The 24231-nt window shown below is 41.9% G+C and overlaps 4 protein-coding genes across 4 annotated transcripts in view; 2 read left to right on the plus strand and 2 right to left on the minus strand.

Annotated features, from left to right (window-relative positions):
- The window catches only part of gc2 (guanylyl cyclase 2), a gene marked incomplete at both ends in the record, with an annotated part of 58118 nt that extends 46634 nt beyond the window's left edge, over positions 1 to 11484 (plus strand). The window contains 10 exons of the mRNA XM_084043270.1: positions 383 to 539; positions 762 to 908; positions 4571 to 4719; positions 5885 to 6048; positions 7130 to 7322; positions 8208 to 8382; positions 9224 to 9322; positions 9632 to 9726; positions 9864 to 9940; positions 11391 to 11484. Of these exons, the coding sequence (XP_083899396.1) occupies positions 383 to 539; positions 762 to 908; positions 4571 to 4719; positions 5885 to 6048; positions 7130 to 7322; positions 8208 to 8382; positions 9224 to 9322; positions 9632 to 9726; positions 9864 to 9940; positions 11391 to 11484 (1350 nt within the window). The remainder of the gene's footprint in view (positions 1 to 382; positions 540 to 761; positions 909 to 4570; positions 4720 to 5884; positions 6049 to 7129; positions 7323 to 8207; positions 8383 to 9223; positions 9323 to 9631; positions 9727 to 9863; positions 9941 to 11390) is intronic.
- On the minus strand, positions 1685 to 2554 carry LOC311034729 (diphthine methyl ester synthase-like; the record flags this gene model as incomplete). The annotated part of the gene is made up of 1 exon (XM_084042697.1): positions 1685 to 2554. One exon carries the CDS (start codon positions 2552 to 2554, stop codon positions 1685 to 1687), a length of 870 nt encoding a protein of 289 aa, XP_083898823.1.
- On the plus strand, positions 2991 to 3767 carry LOC311035071 (large ribosomal subunit protein uL16m-like; the record flags this gene model as incomplete). Its single annotated transcript, XM_084043149.1, has 1 exon — positions 2991 to 3767. One exon carries the CDS (start codon positions 2991 to 2993, stop codon positions 3765 to 3767), a length of 777 nt encoding a protein of 258 aa, XP_083899275.1.
- Positions 11485 to 16571: 5087 nt separating the features above from the next.
- On the minus strand, positions 16572 to 19057 carry LOC311035191 (toll-like receptor 13; the record flags this gene model as incomplete). The annotated part of the gene is made up of 3 exons (XM_084043271.1): positions 16572 to 16779; positions 18137 to 18254; positions 18427 to 19057. The coding sequence occupies 3 exons, from the start codon at positions 19055 to 19057 to the stop codon at positions 16572 to 16574; spliced, it is 957 nt and encodes a 318-aa protein (XP_083899397.1).
- Between the last annotated feature and the right edge of the window lie 5174 nt (positions 19058 to 24231).

A 24231-nucleotide genomic window follows, 5' to 3' on the forward strand; every position in this document is an offset into this window, starting at 1 on the left:
GCACCGAGTGCCGCTACGAGCTTGTACTGTAGATCTGCTATTTTTGAAAAATCGTGAAAATGTGTGCAAATCTTTGAATATATATATTCTTTTGAAGTGAACATTTTTAACTCTATTCTTTGCTTCTGGGGGGTCCCTGGAACAAAATATTTTGAGATGGGGGTCTGCGGCCAAATACATATCATTTTGGGGGTCCTTGACATGAAAAAGTTTGAGCACCACTGATATAGAAACATACGTTTTTTTTTTTTTTAAACTGTTAGGAGACATTTAGAAGACATTTTGATATGGTTTGGCATAAGTCACAAATGTGAGTACTTCTTCCATCTCTGCATGCATGTCACCAGAGTGACTAAGATGTAAAAGTGTATTTCCATGTCAGGGTATGAAGTATCTCCACAACAGGGGACTCTGTCACGGCCGTCTGAAGTCTCGTAACTGCGTGGTGGACGGACGCTTCGTCCTGAAGATCACCGACTATGGACACCACATCATTCTGGAGGGTCATGGCTTCCCCTGCCCAGAGCCGGCTCCCGAGGGTGAGCTATTAGTCAAATAAAACACAATGAAGAACACCTAGATGTTCTTAGGGCTGTCACGATTACAAATGTAAGTTGACGATTAACTAGGCCAGCGGTCCGGTCCAATAAATCAGATTCTGAGTGTGTGTGTGTGTGTGTGTGTGTGTGTGTGTGTGTGTGTGTGTGTGTGTGTGTGTGTGTGTGTGTGTGTGTGTGTGTGTGTGTGTGTGTGTGGTCCAGAACTGGTATGGACGGCTCCAGAGATCCTGAGGATGGGTCATCCCTTTCACTCGACCACCGCTGGAGACGTGTACAGCTTCTCCATCATCATGCAGGAAACGGTGAGCCGAGGACGGCCCTACTTCATGCTGAACCTGTCTGTTCCAGGTAAGGTTCATCATCATCACACGCCCTGGAAACCTGCGTGGGGTTTAAGGAGGATCCCCAGCAGGGGGTCCTTGAGGGGGTACCAGGGGGTCCCCAGCAAAAGTAGTTAATATAGCATCACAATCATTTTAACCACTTTAACCATTATTTTATATACTTGAGCTATGAGCTTGATCTGCTATCTTTGAAAAATCTTGAAAATGTGTGCAAATCTCGAATATATATTTAAAGCAAACATTTTAACTCAAATCTTTGTTTCTGGGGGTCCCTGGAACAAAATATGTTGAGATGAGGGTCGGACAAATAATTATGGGTCCTTGGCATGAAAAGGTTTGAGCACCACTGCTCAACGTTATTCAGAAAACTGTTAGGATTTAGAAGACATTTGTATAGAATCGTCCTCAGTTCTTAATGGGTTAACCACTGTTAAACTATGTTATGCTATTTAAACTGTAAAACGCTGATAAATTCAGTTAATAACTATTGCATCCAAGTGGTGTTAATAGATTTTTTATTTTATTTTTTTAACCATTTCATGTTCCTATCCACCTGTTTCCGAGGCTTTTCACTGTGTTCCACTTTCTGTCTTTTGATCCAATGAAATCCAATGAAACCGGTCAGATGACTAATGATATCCAATGAAATGCGACAAAACACACAGCCAAGAAACAGGTGAATACATTATAACAAATGGTGATTGACTGGCTGTCAGATAATCTAAGGGCTCAGCCAGCCAATCCCAGTGTAGGGAGGCGTGGACAGTCTTTTTGTGTGTGTTAGGACATGTAGGTTGAGCTGTCCGTCATCTTCAGGCCAATCAGGGCGTCGGACACAGCAGAGAGGCGGAGCATATCGACCTCCAGGGGGTGGAGCCTGCCGGTGACGATCAACGAATGGAGCGGCCCGCCCAGGTCACACGACACCAGTTGTTTTAGCGTCGCCGTGGTGACGAGCTGGTCGTCGGCGCCGATCCTGGCCACGCCCACGCACACCGTGTCCTCGGCCAGAGCCGGCTCCTCCCCCTTTTCCCTCCTGTTCGAGATGATTTCCAGCAGCTGTCGGGCGGCCTGCGCGACGGTCATGAACCTGGGAGGCTGGAACACCTTCCGACCGCTCATCATGTCCTCCACGGACTGCTCCTTGACCTTGATGTCCAGCAGACAGAGCGTGTGAAGACCCACGTCTCGGTTCCTCTTTATCTTGTCGTAGAAACTCTCGGGCTTCCAGCCGTCCGTCCAGAACACGACGGACGCCGTCTCCCCGAAGCTGTACAGCTGCAGGCCGCAGCATCCCACCGCGTTCAGGACGGAGGCGTTGTGGACGACCCGGTACTGTATCCCGGCGCGCACCGCTCTCAGCACCAGGTCGCTGTGGGTGGTGGCGCCGAACGGGTCTCCCACCACCAGGACGGCCACGTCGGCGACGTCGGCTCCCGCCAGGATCCGGTCCGCCTCCTGCTCCACCATCTCCCTGTCGGCCACGATGAGCTGACGGCCGTAGAACTGCTCCAGCGCTTGTTGACCTCCTCCGGGCAGGATGGAGGTGTAGGACTCCAGATAAACCCTGGAACACCTCTGGATCACCTCCAGGCCTTTCACTGTGATGTCTTTGACGTCGCCCAAGCCCAGACCGATCAGATACAACATGATGCTGGCGCTACAACGAATACTAACAACAACAAACCTTGATAAAACAGAACGACATCTTTTCTCTGATAAGACGTCAGTTATCAGAGTGTTGGAGACCAGTCTATGATGTCAGTATTATCTATGACATCAATATTATACGGTCATATTATAAAGTCAGTCGTCTCCATATTTGGGCAAAAACAGAGAGACAAATACTGTAGAGTGTACATTATGTTTCCCATTCGGGGCAATGACGTCATATTTATGATGTCAGTCTACATATTTGGGCATAAAGAGATGACAGATGATGTTGATACAGTAAGCTGCAGCACCAATGGCGGCGACCTTTTCCGGCGTGTGGTTTTGTAGCCCCCTGATTTCTATGCCTAATATGTTGTAATGTTTTGGTGGTTACGGAGTTGATTTCCTTGTGCCTTTCTTTTAAGGCGCAGCCATGATTTCATTAATCAAGCACACGGTTGGCGGTTTCGCCAGCGTCTGTAGAGCCAGCGGACATCCACGAGGTACGTTACGATCTCGCCTGAAGGTTCTGTCTGCCGGATTGAAGTCATACGAGATACCCCCAGACTACAGCGACGTGGTTCTCCCCGAACGCCCCAAACTGAAGTTCCTGAACAAGGTGCCCAACTTAAAAAAGGCTAAAAAGGAGGGAAAGAGACTGCGCGACATCCAGGGTCCGGCCAAGGCGGCGAATGCCTTCACTACGGGACAGTATGCTATCGTGGCCATGGGAGGGGGCTTCCTACGTTGGGGTCACACGGAGATGATGCGTCTGACCATCAACCGCAAGATGGACCCCCGCACCACGTTCGCCCGCTGGCGCATCGACGGCCCTTACAAGCCCATCACCCGCAAAGGCCTGGGTCAGCGCATGGGCGGCGGGAAGGGCGCCATCGACCACTACGTGACGCCCGTCCGCTACGGCCGTTTCATCGTGGAAGTGGGAGGGAGCGTGGAGTTTGGGGAAGTGGAGCCCATCCTGAAGGAGGTGGCCAAGAAGCTGCCGTTTCCCGCCAAGGTGGTGAGCAGAGAGAGCTTGGCGGCCATGCATGAGGAGCAGGCAGAGAGGGAGCTGAACAACCAGAACCCTTGGACCTTCAGGCAGATTGTTCAGGGCAACATGCTGGGCATCAGGAAGGTGCTCAGCCCCTATGAGATTAAAACGGACGGACGCTTCACAGGGAAATTCCACCTTCCTTGGAGGGTGTGACCTTGGCCTGTGGGGAAAGTTGAAACAACAGATGGGCCACAAGGCTCGGGCACCGTTGGTTCCCAGGGCTATACTTACAGTAGTTAACATACAGTATAGAGTACAGAAGTCCTGACGTCACTCGGTCATCCCCACTTTCGTAAAGTAATTTCTCTATGGAGAATAACATTGGGTCATCATAGAATCGTCTCATATAAGGTGGTCCAAAAATAAACAAACTGTCTCTGCGATATTGTCAGGGAGGAGGCTCTGTATCGTTTATGATAGTCAGTCACTTATATTTGATACAGTCTGTTTCTGGCGAAAATGTAACTAATTCGGCGGAAGTAACATTATCGTTTTCTCACCGTCAGTTGATGCTTCATATCCATAAGAGTCAAACCGCCGGGGTCATTTGTTTATTTTTGGAACACAGTTCTTATTTGACGCGATATTAAATACGTCTATGGGGATTCAGAATGGGGGTGGAAAACCGCGAACCAGGTAGACAAGCCAAGGATGTGTAAATTACGTCAGACTTTGGTGCTCTATACATAACATACTGTATAGAGGAATCTTCATCATGGTACCAGCAGTGGTGTAAAGAGTATTTCCAGTTTTCAATACTTTTACTTCTACTCCACTACATCTCAGAGGCAAATATTATTTACTCATTATTGTTTATTCATTACTCAAGTACATTTTGAAACCGAACTTTTACTTGTAACTTGAGTAATTTCTACATGGTGGTATTGATACTAAAGTAAAAATGTGAGTACTTCACTGGGTACCAGTAATGACCCTGTTGAATGCTTTTCCTCTAGAGCTGTTGGAGAGGCTTTGTAAGCCCCCTCCACTGTGTCGTCCAGAGCTGAGTCCAGACTACGCTCCGCTGGACTGCATCGAGCTCATGAAACACTGCTGGCACGAAGACCCTGATGAAAGACCCAACTTTGACGAGATCTTTGACGTGGTAACTCATGGCATGTATATACTGTACACTTGTACACACCAGTGGTGGAAAGTAACTAGAAGTACATTTACTTAAGTACAATTTTGAGGCATTTGTACTTTGCTTGAGTATTTCCAATTTCCAATGCTTTTACTTCTACTCCACTACATCTTGGATCCAAATATTGTACTTTTACTCCACTACATTTATTTGAAAACTTTAGTTACTAGTTACTTTGTAGATTTGTATTATTATTATTTCAAAACATACATTAACCACTTCAGCCCTATATACATTTCGAACATTTGAAAATATCTGATCTACAAGCTCACAATGCGTCACGATGCGAGGCATTGTGAGCTTGTAGATCTGCTATTTTCAAAAGATGTTTATACATTTGAAAACTTGAAATGGGACATTCTGCATAATTTGTACTTTTACTTGTGGTACTTTAAGTACATTTTGATGCCAATACTTTTGTACTTTTACTCAAGTACATTTTGAATTCCGGATTTTTACTTTACTACAGAATATTTCTACATTGTAGTATTGATAAGTTAACATAAGTATAACTAAATGTATTTGAAATTAAATACAAATTTTACTTTTTAGGATATTTTACTTTTTAGGATTCCAAATCAAAAATACCCAAAAAATATTTGGGATTCCAATTCCAAATTAGCAAAAATAGCAGATCTACAAGTTCAAAGCTGAGCTTGTAGATCTGTTATTTTTGCTACTTTTGTGTGACATACTAGAATGACGAAGTACAGCATTCATTTATGAAAAAAGTTAAAATATGGAGATAAGAGGTGTCTGCCCAACAGTAATGTGGCCCTCTGGAGTGAGTGTGGAAATAGCAACCCGATCTCACACGACTTAGTATACAGTATATTGCACGGAGGTGTCATTCCGTGCATAGACAACCGGAAACCCCGAAAATCTGTGCATAGCCGCCTCGCATCTCCCCCATTGTGACTAAACCATTTTGGGGGCGGGCAGTCGCAAGGGAACTGGAGCCACGTAAGGGACCACCGAGCAAGCTAAAGCAAACAAGTTGCCGTCCCGAACGTTGTGACTTACTTTTTGTCACTATGGGGGCAATATGCTAACAACGCAGCGCGGTGAGCTTGTAGACGGGCTATTTAATTTGATCAACCTCATTCTCCTCTCCTCTCTGGTTCAGTTCAAGGACCTCAACAAAGGCATTAAGTACAACATCATTGACTCCATGCTGCGCATGCTGGAGCAGTACTCGTCCAACCTGGCCGAGCTGGTCAAAGAGAGAACCGACGAGCTGGATATGGAGAAGCAGAAGACGGACAGACTGCTCACGCAGATGCTGCCTCCGTGAGTTCAAAAGAACCACCCTCCTAAACAACAAATGCTAACCCGCACCCCCTCACAGCCCTTGATTGATTGATTGATTGATTGATTGAATACTTTATAAGAAGTTTGCAGAAAAAAATCACATGACAGTACAGTTCAATACAAAGGTCAGCTAATAGGATTTAAAACCCAAGAAAGCCTTGTTTCCATTGGGGTCCTTTGTATTCAATTCATAGAGACATTAAATGACAGACAGATATACACTACTATGCAGAACATCATAAAAAACTGTTTAAAAATAATAACAAAAAAAGTAAACAGTTCGGGGGGAGGGGGGTCTACGCTTTGACTTTTACAGGGGCTCTTTTAGGGCGGTTCTGAAGGAGAGTAGGGTTTTACACTCCTTCACTGCTTTTGGTAGGGCATTCCACATGTTTGTGGCATAGCAGGAGAACGAATTCAACCCCTTGTTTGTGCCAAATCTGGGTTGGACGTGGTCAGTGGAGCTATACCTCTGGTGTTGTGATTGTGGACTTATTTACGTTTTTGGAGTATCTGCTACTTTTGCTATTTTTGAATATTTAAAAAAATAATCGTTCCTTTTTTTAGATTTCACCTAGGCCATAATGGCATGCCTAAAATAGGGACGGCAGGTTGAAATCGGTTGCTGTGTAACTGGAATGACAACGGAGCTACGAGAGGCGTCTCCAAAAAAAGACAACTAAAATGAATGATGAATAGAACAGTGGTTCTCAAACTTGTCAAGGACCCCCAAATTGATATGCATTTAGCCACGGACCCCCCATCTCAAAAATTGTTTGCGAGAGACCTCCAGAAGCAAAGATTCTAGTTAAAAATGGTCCCTTTAAGATATATATATATTCAAAGATTTGCACAGATTTTCATAATTTTTCAAAAAAATAGCAAATCTACAAGCTCATAGCGCGGCACTCTGTGCCGCGCTATGAGCTTGTAGATCTGCTATTTTTGAATAGCCCATAGTATAAAATAATGGTTATAGTCTATAGCAAAAAAAATCTAAAATGACACACAGATGCGTTCCCGGTCTTAAAGGGTTAACTTGCGTTTTGTTTGATTCCAGGTCGGTGGCGGAGGCGCTGAAGGTGGGCGGCACGGTGGAGCCGGAGGACTTTGACAGCGTGACGCTGTACTTCAGCGACATCGTGGGCTTCACCACCATCTCGGCCAACAGCGAGCCCATCGAGGTGGTGGACCTGCTCAACGACCTCTACACCGTGTTCGACGCCATCATAGGCAGCCACGATGTCTACAAGGTGCTCTGTGACTGTGAGAGTGAGTGAGTGAGTGAGTGAGTGAGTGAGTGAGTGAGTGAGTGAGTGAGTGAGTGAGTGTGTGCGTGTGTCAGTGGTGTAAAGTAACTAAGTACACTTACTCAAGTACTGTACTTAAAAGGAGGAGTTCACCCAAAAAATGACTTATTTTCTATCAATTACACACCCCATGAAGCCTTGATTTCATGGATTTATTTTTGTTTTTGTGGCATTCCTAAGACAATAATTTGATGACCGTGTGTATTTCCGGTAGGAGACGCAAAGAATCTACTTTGTGTCTCCTACCGGATACATTAGCCGGTAGGAGACGGGAATCAAATTATTAGCTTAGGAATGCGGCAAAAAAAAAAAAAAGAATCCATGGATTCAAGACTTCATGGGATGTGGAATTGATAGAAAATAAGTCATTTTTTGGGTGAACTCCTCCTTTAAGTACAATTTTGACAATAGTTTTCAGTACTATTACTTCTACTCCACTACATCTCAGAGGCAGATATGGTACTATTACTCCACTACATTGATTTGACAACTTTAGTTATACCATTTACTTTTCAGATATAAATTATGATATTATAAAACATACATTAACCACTTATTTTATACATAGGCTATTTGAAAATAGCCGATCTACAAGCGAGCTTGTAGATCGGCTAAACATGTTAGTACTTTTACTTTTGGTACTTTAAGTATATTTTGATGCCAATACTTTTGTACTTTTACTCAAGTGACATTTTGAACACAGGCTTTTTACTTATAACAGAGTATTTCTACATTATGGTATTGCTACTTTTACTTAAGTGTGGGAGTGTGTGTGTCTGACACTAACACTCCATTCCCCGCATCGTGTCCCATCCTGTTGCTCTGCAGGTAGAGACCATAGGCGACGCGTACATGGTGGCGTCGGGCGTCCCCGTGCGCAACGAGAAGCGCCACGCCGCCGAGATCGCCAACATGTCCCTGGACATCCTGAGCGCCGTGGGCACCTTCAAGATGAGACACATGCCCGACGTGCCCGTCAGGATACGCATCGGACTGCACACCGGTGAGCGGACGACACACACACACACACACACACTGAATTAAAATGTCCTTAACCCATTAATACCTGGAACGCATCTGTGTCACTTTTTGATTTGAGCTAGAAAGCATTATTTTACACTTTGGCTATTCAAAAATAGCAGACATACAAGCTCGTAGCGCGGCACCGAGTGCCGCGCTACGAGCTTGTAGATCTGCTATTTTTGAAAAATCGTGAAAATGTGTGCAAATCTTTGAAAATATATTCTTTTAAAGCGAACATTTTTAACTAAAATCTTTGCTTCATGGGGGTCCCTGGACCAAAATATTTTGGGATGGGGGTCAGCGGCCAAATACATATCATTTTGGGGGTCCTTGACATGATAGATATACGGAATATATCGTCTATAGCTGCCCTTGCCAGCGATTTTACTAACCTTTAAAAAAATCATAGAATAATATTCTTCACAACAATCGCCTCAAAAGACGTAGGGGGGTCTCGGAGAATCGGGGGGGGGGGGGGCGATCCTGGGATCATTCACAGGCTGCGGAAGAGCGCCCTCTATCGTAAAACCACTGAAAACACCACATGACGAGAATCTCGTCATTGGCGGTGTGAGCCTTGGAGAAAAACTACCAGAAATCTAGTCATTGGCAGTCAATGAGTTAATGGGTTAAATGTGTTTCTTGTTGAAATGTGCTTTACAAATCAATTTGATTTCATACTGTGCGTGTGTGTGCGTGTGCGTGTGCGTGTGCGTGCGTGCGTGCGTGCGTGCGTGCGTGCGTGCGTGCGCGCGTGCGTGCGTGCGTGCGTGCGTGCGTGCGTGCGTGCGTGCGTGTGTGTGCGTGCGTGTGTCCTGTAGGGTCATGTGTAGCAGGGGTCGTAGGGCTGACGATGCCTCGCTACTGTCTGTTTGGAGACACGGTGACCACTGCCTCGCGTATGGAATCCAGTGGAATGCGTAAGCCATGACAGCAGAGTTACTGTACCTTCACGTGTCCTCATGTATACTCACAGAGTTACTGTACCCTCACGTGTCCTCATGTATACTCACAGAGTTACTGTACCCTCACGTGTCCTCATGTATACTCACAGAGTTACTGTACCCTCACGTGTCCTCATGTATACTCACAGAGTTACTGTACCCTCACGTGTCCTCATGTATACTCACAGAGTTACTGTACCCTCACGTGTCCTCATGTATACTCACAGAGTTGCAAATGGATGAATGAATTGCCCTTCAACGTTGTGTGTCGTCATGCCATTGCAGCCCAGAGGATCCAGGTTCACGAGAGCACAGTCAAAGTCCTGATGGATTTAAAGATGGGATACAAGGTCCAGCTGAGGGGAAAGACTGAAGTCAAGGTATGTCGGCAGGGGGTTTCAACCAGGGTTCCATTTGTAAAAACTAAAATATATATTTTTTTAAATACAAAAACAAACAAATCAAACATTTGCTGTGGATAGTGGAGTGAGATGATGTCATGTGCGTGTGTCTTCAGGGAGAGTCTACCTATTGGCTCACAGGAAGAGATGGATTCACCAAACCTCTTCCCGTTCCTCCAGAAATCAAGTCAAAGTAGGACTGACTCTTTCTTCTTTCCTCTCACATTTACAGCTTTGCATGTTGATTTCACCCCTTCATATGATTACATAGAGCAGTGGTCCTCATACTTTTTCATGTCAAGGACCCCCAAATTGACACATATTAGCCCGCGGACCCCCATTTGAAAAGATATGCCAAGGCCCCCCCATAAGAGAAGACTTTTACGGCTCTAGCAGTGATTTTCAACCATTTTAATTTCAAGGACCCCCAGTTTGACATGCATTATAGGCTACAGACCCCCATTTAATGGCATTTCTATCTCTGGGACCCCAATTTCTATTGTAAAATCAAGGTTAATTTAACTCAGAGAGTGTACAAATTTGGTTCCATTTGTACACTCTCAGAGTTACAAACCCATAAAGGTCAATTCGGTTCCTCACTATCTATTTGGCTGGGGACCCCCTGGAACTCCCTCAAGGACCCCTAGGGGTCCCCGGACCCCACTTTGAGAACCAACGACATAGGGCAGTGGTCCTCATACTTTTTCATGCCAAGGACCTCCAAATTGATATGTATTATGATATGTATACAACCACTGACATAGAGCACTGTTTCTCAACATCAGGTCCGGGGACCAGCAGGGGACCAGCAAATGGACCCTTTATGGGTCTGTAACTCAGAGAGGCCCCTTTTCCACCGGGGTTCAACCGGTTCGGTTCTTTCCTCCCGCCTAATTTTGAACCAGTTCTGAGTGTTTTGACAGAAAATGTGTTGGTTCAGAACCCTAAAAGTTTGTTTGGGAACGGGAACCACAAAATCTGTGGTTCATCTTGTGAACCGTGACGACATACGTGGCCGTGTCAATAATCAGTAGGTTGGAAGACGGAAGACACTGATGCGATATGTAAACATAAACAATGCCACAACACGAACACTCGCAGGTAATCTAAACGATCCGCCATCTTAATTAAACCCAAATAGCTTCATAACATAGACCGTAAAAAAATATGGACAACCATTGGATTCTATAGACAGTAAATGAAGCCTATTTTTCAGAGATTTCAAATGCACCATCTTTCTATATCAAGTCCGAAATAGCCTCGGAAACCCAGCCTTTTTTTTTGTTAAGTCCGAAATGCAACCGGACATTAATGCTATTGAATGCAACCGCAGCGAGGGCGGGTCTGCACTCGGTAGAACCAGTAGAAACCTTAGAAACATACCCTACTTTTATCATTAATTTTTAAATGAATGGGACCAAAATGTACTAGAAGCATATTATGACATATTTTTCAAACACGTTAGGCAACTTCTATCGTAACTGCTGCTATATATATATCAACCTATAACCTACTGTAATCCTCCACAACTGTGTGTGTGTGTGTGTGTGTGTGTGTGTGTGTGTGTGTGTGTGTGTGTGTGTGTGTGTGTGTGTGTGTGCGTGTGCGTGCGTTGTTGATGCCGTTCGTTTTTTTTCCCACAGGCAAATGGCCCAAAAGCTACAGATGGCTGAGATAGCACAGCACAAGAAAAAGAAACTTAAACTGCAACAACAACTTGCAAAGAAGAATAAATGAGGTAATGTAAATAATACAATAAAATAACAAAATAACATTTTGTATTTAATCACTGACAAAACTCACTTATTTTACTTATTCATTATGGAAAAAATGAAACAAAAAGAACAGAATGGCAAATAGTATCATGGCTGAAAACCTCATGGATCTTTCCATTGTCCTTTTATGAGTTAAGCCCTGACTACTGTGTGTTTGGTACTTATTCATGAGCAATAAAGATGACAATGTGAAATATTATTTTAGATTTGAGCTATAACCGTCATTTTATACTTTGGCTATCCAAAAAATAGCTAATCTACAAGCTCATAGCGCAACAAGCTTGTAGAGCTGCTATTTTTTTTTAATCGTGAAAATTTGTGCAAATACATATTTATATATATATATATTTGTTAAAGCGAACATTTGTAACTCAAATCCTTGCTTCTGGAGGTCCCTGGAACAACATATTTTACAAATGTTCGCTTAAAAAAATATATATATATTCAAAGACATTTTCAAGATTTTTCAAAAATAGCCAAAGAAATCTTAAAATGACACAGATGCTTTCCCCGGTCTAAATTGGTTAAATTGATTACCGGTAGTTTGATTAACTGCTGCACTCCCTACACTCTTATCTTTTTTTATTGGTTTTCAGCCCATAGTCAAAGGACTTCTCTGAAGGACTTCAAGCAAGTGTTGCAGAAAGGCTGTGAAGAGCCGAGGATCTATCTATCTATCATGTCTGTGTCGTCACTTAGCCTTTTGTCTGTGTATCCCCATCTGAAAACATTTTGTGCCAGGGACCCCCGTACCAGATTTGTGTTAAATGTTTCAAAAATATTTCAAATTTTGTACTTTTTTCCCCAAGATATTCTGCAATGGAATAAAAACAAAGAGATAATGAAAATGAAGCCTATTGTACACGGACACTGGGAAGAAGTAGGACATCTTTTCAACAAAATGAGGACGTGTGTGTGTGTGTGTGTGTGTGTGTGTGTGTGTGTGTGTGTGTGTGTGTGTGTGTGTGTGTGTGTGTGTGTGCGTGCAGGGGCGTCACAGGGGTGGTGTATAAGTGGGGACAGAGTTACTAGGGCCCCAGGTAAAGGGGGCCTAAAAAAAAGTATTTTTTAAAGACAATCATAGGGGGGCCCACACAGTGAATCTTTGTCCCCAGGGCCCATAATTTGGTGCTACGCCCCTGTGTGTGTGTGTGTGTGTGTGTGTGTGTGTGTGTGTGTGTGTGTGTGTGTGTGTGTGTGTGTGTGTGTGTGTGTGTGTGTGTGTGTGTGTGTGTGTGTGTGTGTGTGTGTGTGTGTGTGTGTGTGTGCGCGCGCGCTGCAGTTAACCTTAAATCAGCCACCACTATATTTTGGTCAAAGTTTCAATTCATGTTTGAATGCATGTCAAAGTGCAGATTGATTTTAAAACTATAGCCAAATGGACAGTGTTACTTTACTTAGTTTAGGTGAGCTTGTATATGTATTAATGTAGAAACTGGTGTCATGCTGCATAACGTTCATCTCGTTTTTAACGTTTTATAAACGGAGTGATTTGTTGACGACTTCCACTATATTTACTCATTTTGTCCACATGAGGGCGACAAAGGCCGTTGAATACAGACGGCCACGAACAGAGTCATATTATGTTTGCAAAGTGATTACACATTACAGTGAATAGTGATAGTTAGTTAGTTATTTAGTTAGTTAGTTCATAGTTAGTTAGTTAGTTAGTTTATAGTTAGTTATTTAGTTAGTTAGTTGATAGTTAGGGAGCAACATTTAGGAAAGCTTAGGAAAACTAACTTATATATTCATTGACAGTGGTGTTAAAGTAACTAAGTACATTTACTTAAGTACTGTACTTTCCAATTTCCAATACTTTTACTTCTACTCCACTACATCTCAGAGGCAAATATTGTACTTTTAACTCCACTACAATTATTTGAAAACTTTAGTTAGTTACTTTTCAGATATAAATTATGATATTATAAAACATACATTAACCACTTTAACACTATTTTATACATAGGCTATTTTCAAACATTTTAGTACTTTTACTTTTGGTACTTTAAGTACATTTTGATGCCAATATACTTTTGTACTTTTACTCAAGTACATTTTTAATTCTGGACTTTAACAGAGTATTTCTATAGTGCATTGGTACTTTTACTTACGTAAAGAATTTGAGTACTTTTTCCACCACTGTTCATTGACAGCTCACAGCAGGTAAACAGTAGGATACAGACACAGACCATTTGACAACCACTGAAGGAAACAGGTATATATGGAGCAGGTGAACACTATGGACAATCAACAGTGGACAGGCTGGGACTAACAAGACACACAGGTCCGTCAAACAGATGAACAAACAAACAGGGAGGAGAGACAAGACAAGAACATTAAATACTTACTAAAAAAAGGTCCTGAGCTGTGAGCTTGTAGATCTGCTATTTTCAATGCGCCACACCGACGTACGACGGGAGACACGGTCCCAGGCCGGAGGAGGAGGCGGGGCTTTAAACACCCAATCACGGCTGCTTCCCGGGTTACCCAGCATGCATCTGTGGTTTCCCCCCAAACATTTAAAAGTTATTATGTAAAAGTTATTTAGTGATAAAATACAGTTTTATCACTAAAATGAACGTTTATATTGTATGGAATCAGGTTGTATTTCCCCTCCACACTAAATCAATTCCACATTTAATGTTTTTTTATTTCCTAAACGGACACCATTAGTGAGAAAATTGTTCACACTGGAACCTTTAAATATCTCTTCAAACGCTTAGGTTAATGTGTCAGCATATGCTGCACATGTACTAAAATTGGAGCGATACAGAGAAGATTAGCATGGTTCCCTGCGCAAGCAGGGGGAGTGATCTTCTCAGCATGACACGCACAATCGTGAAGCGTTCCCGATTTTATCTTTTTATTTTGATTAATTCATTTTTTAAGCTGAAAATCATTTTTTGTTTGGCTATGACTATGACACACCATGGTCACTAGAGGGAGCCAGAGTTCAATAAATAAATAATTCTGCAGTTATTTGGCTGTGATACACAAGAGCCTTAAGTAAACGTATCAATACTGCAATGTAGAAATACTCTGTTAAGTAAAAGTCCGGAATTCAACATTTACTTGAGTGAAAGTACAAAAGTGTTGGTATAAAAATATACTTAAAGTACAAAAAGTAGAAAGTACTCATGGTCTGCTTGTGTCTCCCACCCGTCAATAAAATTGATCAGAAAACTGCATGCAATGCCTCTAGTCAACCAGTAGGTGTCCTACCTGACCACAATAAGAGCAGGTAGACCTCCTCCAAGCACAAATAAGCAAGGGATGTCATTGTTGAGAAATAAACCCAGACATGTAAGATACAACAGGGTAAAACAACAGGGTGTATATATATACACTGCCTGTTTCTTCATTGTTAATTGAGTTTTTTGTGTTCTTTTTATTACCCTGCTGTATCTCTACACACACCCTAGCACATACCATCAACAATGAATGAAAACAAAAAAATACAGTAGGCCTACACGTACAGTGAGTGAGTATACTTTAAAGGGGCTACACCATGAATTAAAAAAAAATATATTATATATAAATATTGCCCCCTAATACGTTTTAAACAGGTTGTAAGTCTAAAAAACATCCAGATATTTTTTCTCACAATCTGACTGTCTGTCATTCCAAGCTTTTTCAGCTGCAATACCAAAACGTCCTATTGGGCAGGGGGGAGCTACTGAGCAATTCTGCCTGGCCATCGTCAATGCAAAATCCGTGCAAGTGACATCACTTGCACAGCCATTCTGAAATGGCCTGTTCAGACACGCCCATTCAGGAAATCCATGAAATGAGCATGAATGACTGAATGTTAAAAAAAAATATTGTTTTGGGTACAAGAGACACTGGGGAGCCCAAAAAATACTAAAAACCCAAAAAAAAAAAAAATTCATGGTGTAGCCCCTTTAAACTAAAGTGGTTGGTTCTAGACTTATTTTGTTTCAAGAGTGCATGTTAGGCCTATATTATGCTCGTGTCAACCTCAACAAAGGATTTGATGCATCCATCAGGCTCAAATTATTAGTGTTGCAACCATCACCAAGTAGGCCTAGTAGCCTAACCCAAAACAAAAATTAATAACAAAACGATTTTATTGATTTTCTGTTTCAATATTTGTATTAAACAAAAAAAGGTAGATGATACCACGAGCATGCAAGACATAGGGCACAACATAACCCAACATAGCAATACCATAAAGACATAAGAACATGCTTGATTGATTGATGTACTATATTTAGTAAGACATGAGAACATCAGTACATGGAAGTACACATTAACAATACAAGGTCTACTAAACTGGGAGACTTAAGCACTGAGCTTGTTTAAGATGAGATCCCCATGCACACAAATCATGATGACATATAAGAGACAGACAGATATACACACTACTATACGGAATGTCATACAATCAGCTTACAGGTTACTGGTATGAAGAGTGAAAAATATGTACAAGAGAAGAAAAATAAAAAAAGGGGGGGGTACAAACAAAGAGGGGGTACATACAAAGACAAATCATAAGATACTTATTTACGCCAAATACTGTATATGATAATCATCACAATAGTATGGCAACTAACTTATATTCTCCGTCACTCTAATACAGTGGTTCTCAACCTTTTCAAGCCGCGACCCCCAAAATAATTCTATTTGAACTGGGGACCCCCCATTTTGATAGACTCCGTTCCACAGATAAATATTGTGAAAATAGCAGATCTACAAGCTCACAACGCCTCGCATCGCGAGGCGTTGTGAGCTTGTAGATCGGCTATTTTCACAATCTTTTTCTCTTTCTTATATTATTTGACAATTTGGCCAATGTTTTATACTAGTTTATTGATTACTTTTGTTGTTGCTTTTTTTAGGTCTTAAAAGTCCTTAAATTGTCACTTCACTATCATCTGGGGACCCCCCCCAAAATCATGTGGGGACCCCCCTGGGGGTCCCGACCCACAGGTTGAGAACCACTGCTCTAATACACAAGACAATTTAGCCACTCATCCCCTATATATGGCGCTAATGGCAGCCACGCTTCATATATATACCTATATATCATAGATCAGTGTGAGGTGATGTGTCCAGAGCTCTGCGTAGGTTCTGCCAGAACAGTCCAGGGTGCCTCCTAGCCTGGGACCAGCTCAGGTAGGTGTGTCTCTTCACCAGCCTCCTCATGTGATGGTAGGGAGACAGCTGGTGGGCTGGAATGTCCTCCAGAAACACCAGGATCAACACGTCCTTCTGTTCATCACACAGACGGTGGCTGCAACACAGGAGACCATGAGGACATTTACAGTCAGTCAAGTTGTATGCAGTGGTGGGAAAAAGTACTAAACGTTTTTAAATTAAGTAAAAGTATCAATACTAAGAAATATTCTGTTACATTTAAAAGTCTGGAATTCAAAATGTACTTGAGGTAAAGTACTAAAGTATTGGCATCAAAATGTACTTAAAGTACCACAAGTAAAAGTACTCATTATGCAGAATGTCCCATTTAAAAATGTCAAATGTATACAAATCATTTGAAAATAGCAGACCTACAAGCTCACAATGCGTCGCATCGCGACGCATTGTGAGCTTGTAGATCGGCTATTTTCAAATGGCCAAAATGTATATAGGGCTGAAGTGGATGATGTATGTTTTGTAATAATAATCAAAATCTACAAAGTAACTAAAGTTTTCAAATAAATGTAGTGGAGTAAAAGTACAATATTTGGATCCAAAATGTAGTGGAGTAGAAGTAAAAGTATTAGAAATTGGAACTACTCAAGTAAAGTACCAATACCTCAAAATTGTACTCAAGTACAGTACCTAAGTAAATGTACAAAGTTACTTTCCACCACTGGTTCTATGGACAGTACGATGTACATAAAACCTGAGTTTTAGGCAACATGGTTCCCCACGCAGCAGTGGTTCTCAAAGCCTATACTGTAAGGGTTAACTGATTTCCATGCTACGTATGTTAACACATTTTTTCTGGGGACCCCCTGGAATCCCCTCAAGGACCCCTGATGGTCCCCGGACCCCACCTTGAGAACCACTGCTTTACACCATCAGCTGACACGATTCAACAACAGTGGTTTGTAATTCCTGTGAAATTATGGAGGAATACATAATTATGCATATTTATGCATTATATTCATATTAACCATGCCAGTTACAATTCTAACTTTTAGATGAATGATTTAGAAGTATTAAAAAAATGTGAATCTGTGTTTAACTAATGTTTGACGAAAATATAATTTACATGTCATTCTCCTGTAAAGTGGCCAGAGTTGCAATGTTTTTGCCCTGTGTCACAGTACACACACACACACACACACACACACACACACACACACACACACACACACACACACACACACACACACACACACACACACACACACACACACACACACAACAATAGTTCCATTCATAACTCAACCAATAATAGTCTAATTCAGTCTAATAGTATGGGCTGACCATAGCTGAGTGGGTAGAGAGGCTGTATGTAATCAGAAAGCCGCTGGTTTTCCCCTAACCCTAACCCAACTACAGAATAATTGGGCTATACTGCTGCAACTATGTACTAAGAGCTGCCACTGTAGGGTCCATAACATGACTGATACCGCCCCCACCTGGCCATCTGGATCTCTCTAGAGCACCATTCACTCTCCAGGTAATGGTGGCTGATCACACAGATGGTCTTCCTGCTGCCATAGATGGCATCTGTAATGTTCTCTATGATGGGTGTACCTGGAAACAAAACATACAAACATTCCTCAATCCACGTTCAAAACTATTTCACTTCTTGAGAGACATAGATAGATAGTATTACATACATACAGTACAGTAATAACAATGCCACTAAAGACAGCACAGTGTGTTCAGACAGAGAAAGGTCCTGCTTAAAAGAGACGGTTTGCACCTGGTAGGAAGTCTCGGTGGTGCAGACAGAGTCTCCAGCCCTGCTCTCCCTCCAGCACTGGAAGCATTTCTCTGTAAACCCAGAGCTCATCGTGAACGTTGTAGGAGATGAAGGCATCGTAGCACTGAGGAGACCCCCTCTTTCTTTTGTTAGCGTCATAAAGGAAGGCCAGGAAGAAGTAGTAGGCATAGAGTAGATGCAACCTCAGGAAGTGGTAGGTGAAGGATACAAGCAGAGATAGCACAATCGCACAAGTGGAGGAAATGAAGCAGATGCAGCCCATCTGCTCACAGGAGTGATAGTCAAAGTCCAGAAACCTGGTACCCTTTTTAGTCAGAGGATAGCTACAAGTGTAGCTGTGAGCAAAGACTACCAGCGTTTGGTTGTTGTGCAGCATCCACTGGAGAAAGTCATAATTAGAGCAATCACAAGCGAAAGGGTTTTCACCCAGGTAAACATACCTGAGAGCGGGGAGAAAACGGAACACAGAGACATTGATCACTGTCAACTCGTTCTGGCGCAGGTCCAGCCAAGAGAGTCGAGTCAGGTTGGCTTGTGCCAGGAATTGCAGGGACTTCAGATTATTGTTGGAGAAATTGAGAGCCTCTAGGTTTTGTATTGGGTCAAACATCTCTGGGTTTGGGTATGGTAGATTGTTGCCCCTTAAGGTAAGAGTTTTCAGCTGTGGTACATATTTAAATGTGTGGAAGACTGATTCTGGTTCTGGTTTACTATAGACATTCACAGCTGTAAAGTGTTCCAAATGTTTCATATCCGAGAGCATGACTGATATTAATTGAGATTTAGGCTGATCATAGGTTTGTGGACTGAATTGTATTGCACATTTCTTCAGGCTCTTCAGTAACTCATGGGGAGGTGAATAAATAATTCCGTTAAGGTTGAGATAAAAAAATAGACCAAGCGTTTGAAGTTCATCTAGTCCCTCCAAATAGTTGTTGTTCCACAGGTTCCACAGGCCTAATTCCATGTCTAAGTCCCTGAGTGATTTCAGACTTGTAAAAGCTCCCCGGCTGAGCTTTGAGACAACATTATTATTTAAATCCAGAAATTGTAGTTTCTGTAGGCCAGTCTTAAATGTCTCGCCAATCATACAAATGGAATTGTGTCTCAAAGATAGATACTGTAACTCATAGAGATGTTGAAAAACACACGGTTTGAGTTCAAAGATGTGGTTGTTGTCTAGATTAATGCTTGCGAGTCTGGTTAAATTGAAAAAGTCTGAGCAGCTTAAATCAAGAATGTTATTGTCATGCAGGCTTAGGCTATGAAGCATGGGGAGATTCTTAACATCGTCTGGTACTTTGGAAAGGTAGTTGTGGGCGACTCTCAAGTAACTCAGTTGATTCATTTGTTTTATCGAACCATTAGACAGTTCAAGCAAGTTATTATGTGATAGGTCCAGGTAGGTTAGCCGAGTACAAGGTGACAGTTTTTGACTTATGTTGGCAATGTGGTTCAAGCTTATAAAAATACGAAGTTTCCTCATTGTGGGACTTTGACAGGCAATATGTAAGAGACCTCTGTTTATCCACTTTTCCATGTAAGACAGATCTAGATATTCTAGTGAATCAAGGCTCTGTAGAGACTTTCTGATAGTGTTAAAAGACATAGTAGAACCAGTCAAATACACAGTAGTTATATTCCTTAGAGAATACCTGTCTGGTATGTCCCACTCCCATCCAATAACATTACAACATTGTGAAAGGTCGATTGTCTCAAGATGTGGAAACACAGCTGCTGTGATGCTAAACTTTTTTATCGACTGTGAAGTGATCCTCAACTCCCTGAGCACAGAGGACACGTTTGACAGATCTTTTGACTGAAAAGACACCAACTCATATATTGTGATGTTCAGCACCTGTAAGCTTGGTAGTTTTAAGATGGTGATTATGTGTGTAATTTGATTGGACCACAGACTTAGTTCCTGTAAGCTGGTGAGTGACTGGAAGGCAGCAGGGTTGATGAATTGGATATTGTTAAAATCCAAGCGTAGCGTCAAGAGTTTAGACAGTCCCTGAAACATATTGTCTGTCAATGTTGTTAGTAGGTTATTGTCCATACGGAGCACTTTAAGTTGCACCAAAGGGACAAAAGCCCCGTCATCTACATGAGTTATTGAATTTAAACTCAGGTTCAAATCTGTGAGATTTGGCAGATGGTACAAATCTGCCCCGTGTATCTTTTGGACGTTATTGCCCTTCATTGTTAAAGGAGAAATCCGGTCATTTTAAGTGTTATGTTTGATGTGTGTCAAATCACTTACCAACGTATAAATGAAAATCGCGTTACTCCACAGAGCCCCCTATCAACCCCCACCGTTGGCATTATAGGAGGATATAGAATAGCCCAAATTCGCCTATTTTAACCAATGCAAAGTCTGTTTTTTTGCTTCTAGTACTCATTGTTGAGTCCCATGATAATGTAACAGGCGCTAAAACTCCCGACAAGCTAACGGCTAATAACAGAACGAGCTAATGCTGGTTGCTGGTTTCTCTCCCGACCTGGCAACCTGGGGCTGCCATGCAGAGAGATAAGCAGCCCCAGCGTTAGCTCGTTTGTTATTAGCCGTTAGCTTGTCGGGAGTTTTAGCGCCTGTTACATTATCATGGGACTCAACAATGAGTACTAGAAGCAAAAAAACAGACTTTGCATTGGTTAAAATAGGCGAATTTGGGCTATTCTATATCCTCCTATAATGCCAACGGTGGGGGTTGATAGGGGGCTCTGTGGAGTAACGCGATTTTCATTTATACGTTGGTAAGTGATTTGACACACATCAAACATAACACTTAAAATGACCGGATTTCTCCTTTAATGATATAGCGTCTCTGGGAATGTCCTCTGGTATGCTAACAAGAACACCATCTTCACAATCCACTGAAACACCAGCAGTGACATTTTCAGAGTAAAGAATAGTGCAGTCTTTCAGCAAGTAAGCCAGTATGGGACTAGGATGAAGCGTGCACAACAGAAATAAGAAGGGGAAACAATGCCAGCTTCCTGTCTGTAGCATCATGGCTTTCTTCGGGGTCAACTGTCAGGTGCTTTTGGTGGAGTGACTCTGCTGTGGACACTGGTCGGTGACAACACTGTTCAGCATTGATGATCTAAAGAGGATACAACCGTTACAGTGCACAATGTGTAACCTATTATTTTATTTTTAACTCTACATAGATTCTCACTCTATATTCCACATTATGTTCTCTTTAAAGTCATACCTTGTAACGCTTATAGCTACGTTGTCATTACAGCGTTTTTTGGACAGGAAGAACGCTGAAAAAATAATGCCTGAGGATATAACAACGTGTTTATTAACTGTAACTATTAAATAATGTTTAATAGTGTTTACAGAAGTTGTCAAAAACACATTTATGTGGAATGGTTATTGTGAAAAATATACTAATGTAATATTATATCAAAACTAACTTTTGTTTAATTGAAAACAGTATGAGTTTAAAGGACTATAGCATTATGTTTGGACAGACTTGTCCAAACGTCCAAAATTGACCAATGTCATTCTTGAGACAAAAAAAATAAACTAGGACAATAACTTGTTTGACATTCAAATTGAAACGTTCATCTGAAGCTGTACTCTGAAAGACTCAAAACGTTGTGAAGAACTCTATAAACCTCCCCATTTAACCGCTTCATATTCACAAACAGGCATCAAGTTAATGTTTCATTCTCATCCAACACATTCTCACTTCAAAGACGTGACTTCTTCACACATTAGATCACATATCTAATACCAAATCAAATCTCTACAAGTTCATACCTTTTCTTTATACTCTTCATACTTTATTCCTAATCCCTGTGTTACTCTTATTAGTAGTAGTAGTAGTAGTAGTATTATTCATATATATTTTTATTATAACAATTTAGGCATTTAGCAGACATTTATCCACAGCGACTTACTGTACAAGTGAGAGATTGGAATAAGATATAATACAGAAAAGTCACAAGTAGTTTCCAGGATTGAAGGAATTGAAATATTGTATCCTACCTGAACTCCTAAACCTCAGTGACCATCATCCTTCCAGTGTATTAATCAGAGGGCGAATGTGATCATTTGGTGCATCTGTCATGGAGCTCAGGTTGCAATAGTGGAGAGAAGTGAAAAAACGAAGCGGTGGACAAATGCAGAAGTACTTCACCTAGCTGGGTATAGGTTGTGTGGTTGTTGTTGTTAACCTCTCGTGGATATTTATTTTAGAAGAGCTTACAGGTTTATAGTGAGAAGTAGATTTAGGGTTAAAAACAATTTAACCCTTTAAGGCCGGGAAGGGAACGCATGTGTGTAATTTTAAGATTTCTTTGGCTATTCAAAAATAGCAGATACACAAGCTCATAGCGCGGCACAAGTGCCGCGCTATGAGCTTGTAGATCTGCTATTTTTAGAAAAATCTTGAACATTTGTGCAAATCATTTTTAACTCAAATCTTAGCTTCTGGGGGTCCCTGGAACAAAATATTTTTAGATGGGAGGGGGTCCGCTATTTTTATAGAGCCAAAGAAATCTTAAAATGACACAGATGCGTTCCTGGTCTTAAAGGGTAAATTACCTTGCTGTCATTGTAAGATCTTTATTTTTACTACATTTTCAGACCGCTACGCAGTCTTCAAATCCAGTCCTATATTGCGCTGATCAGAGCCACCGATTTATTGCCATTTGAACATTGTGGCCCATATGTGTGCAATTTAGTTTTCCTTTTGTTTTTTGTAACTGTTCTCACGGCAGACCCCTGAACAGCATTATTTGTGCCAGGTTTGGTGAGGATTGACGAAAGGTTGTGCCTGTGGCCCGCTGGGGGCCACGTCTTGGGGCCACACATGGCCCCTGGTGTGACTATTATCATGGCGGACCCCTGAACAGTGTTTGTGCCAAGTTTGGTGCAGATTGGAGCAAAACAGTGTGTCCACATAGTGCAGCTTTAATATTTGACAATGATCTGAACATTCACTTTGTGAGCTTGTGACCTCTAAGTCATTGGTTCTCAAAGTGGGGTCCGGGGACCCCCAGGGGTCCTTGAGGGAGTTCCAGGGGGTCCCCAGCTAAATGATAGATTAGGAACCAAATGGACCCTTAAGGGTCTGTAACTCAGAGTGTACAAATGACTGAACTACATTTGTACACTCTCAGAGTTTAATTAACATAGATTTCACAATATAAATTGGGGTCCCAGAGATAGGAATGCCATTAAATGGGGGTCCGTAGCCTAAAATGCATGTCAAACTGGGGGTCCTTGAGAATCACTGCTAGAGCCGTAAAAATCTTCTCTTATGGGGGTCCCTGGCATATCTTTTCAAATGGGGGTCCGCGGGCTATTAAGTGTCAATTTGGGGGTCCTTGACATGAAAAGGTTTGAGAACCACTGCTCTAAGTGTCATAATTAAGTGTCATGTATAATCCATGATGATGTAATGCATCAACTAACTTCATAGATAAGAGTGTAAAGAAATGGGAAACTGTCAATAACCACATGCTTCAAAGACACGAAAAGAAGAAGAAGAAGAAATAGATAAGAAAGTGTATAAAGACTCACTGCCTTTTCATTGTACCTCATTGCTCTCTCATGAGAAGCTCCTATGGGATAAACCCATCTTGATGAAATCTCAGTCAGCGTGTTGCTCCATATTTGGCTCTGCGTTTCTTATTAGTATTTAAAATGTGATCTTTACTTACATTTTTTTTTTTCATCTATCAACAACCTTCTGTACTTGTACTACAGTACCTACATCTTTGAGCTGCTGCATGTGGCTTTTCATGTTTTTTGCAAGGCATTGA

This window comes from Gymnoscopelus microlampas, assembly GCF_963454915.1.
Source record: "Gymnoscopelus microlampas genome assembly, chromosome: 19".
NCBI lineage: Eukaryota > Metazoa > Chordata > Actinopteri > Myctophiformes > Myctophidae > Gymnoscopelus > Gymnoscopelus microlampas.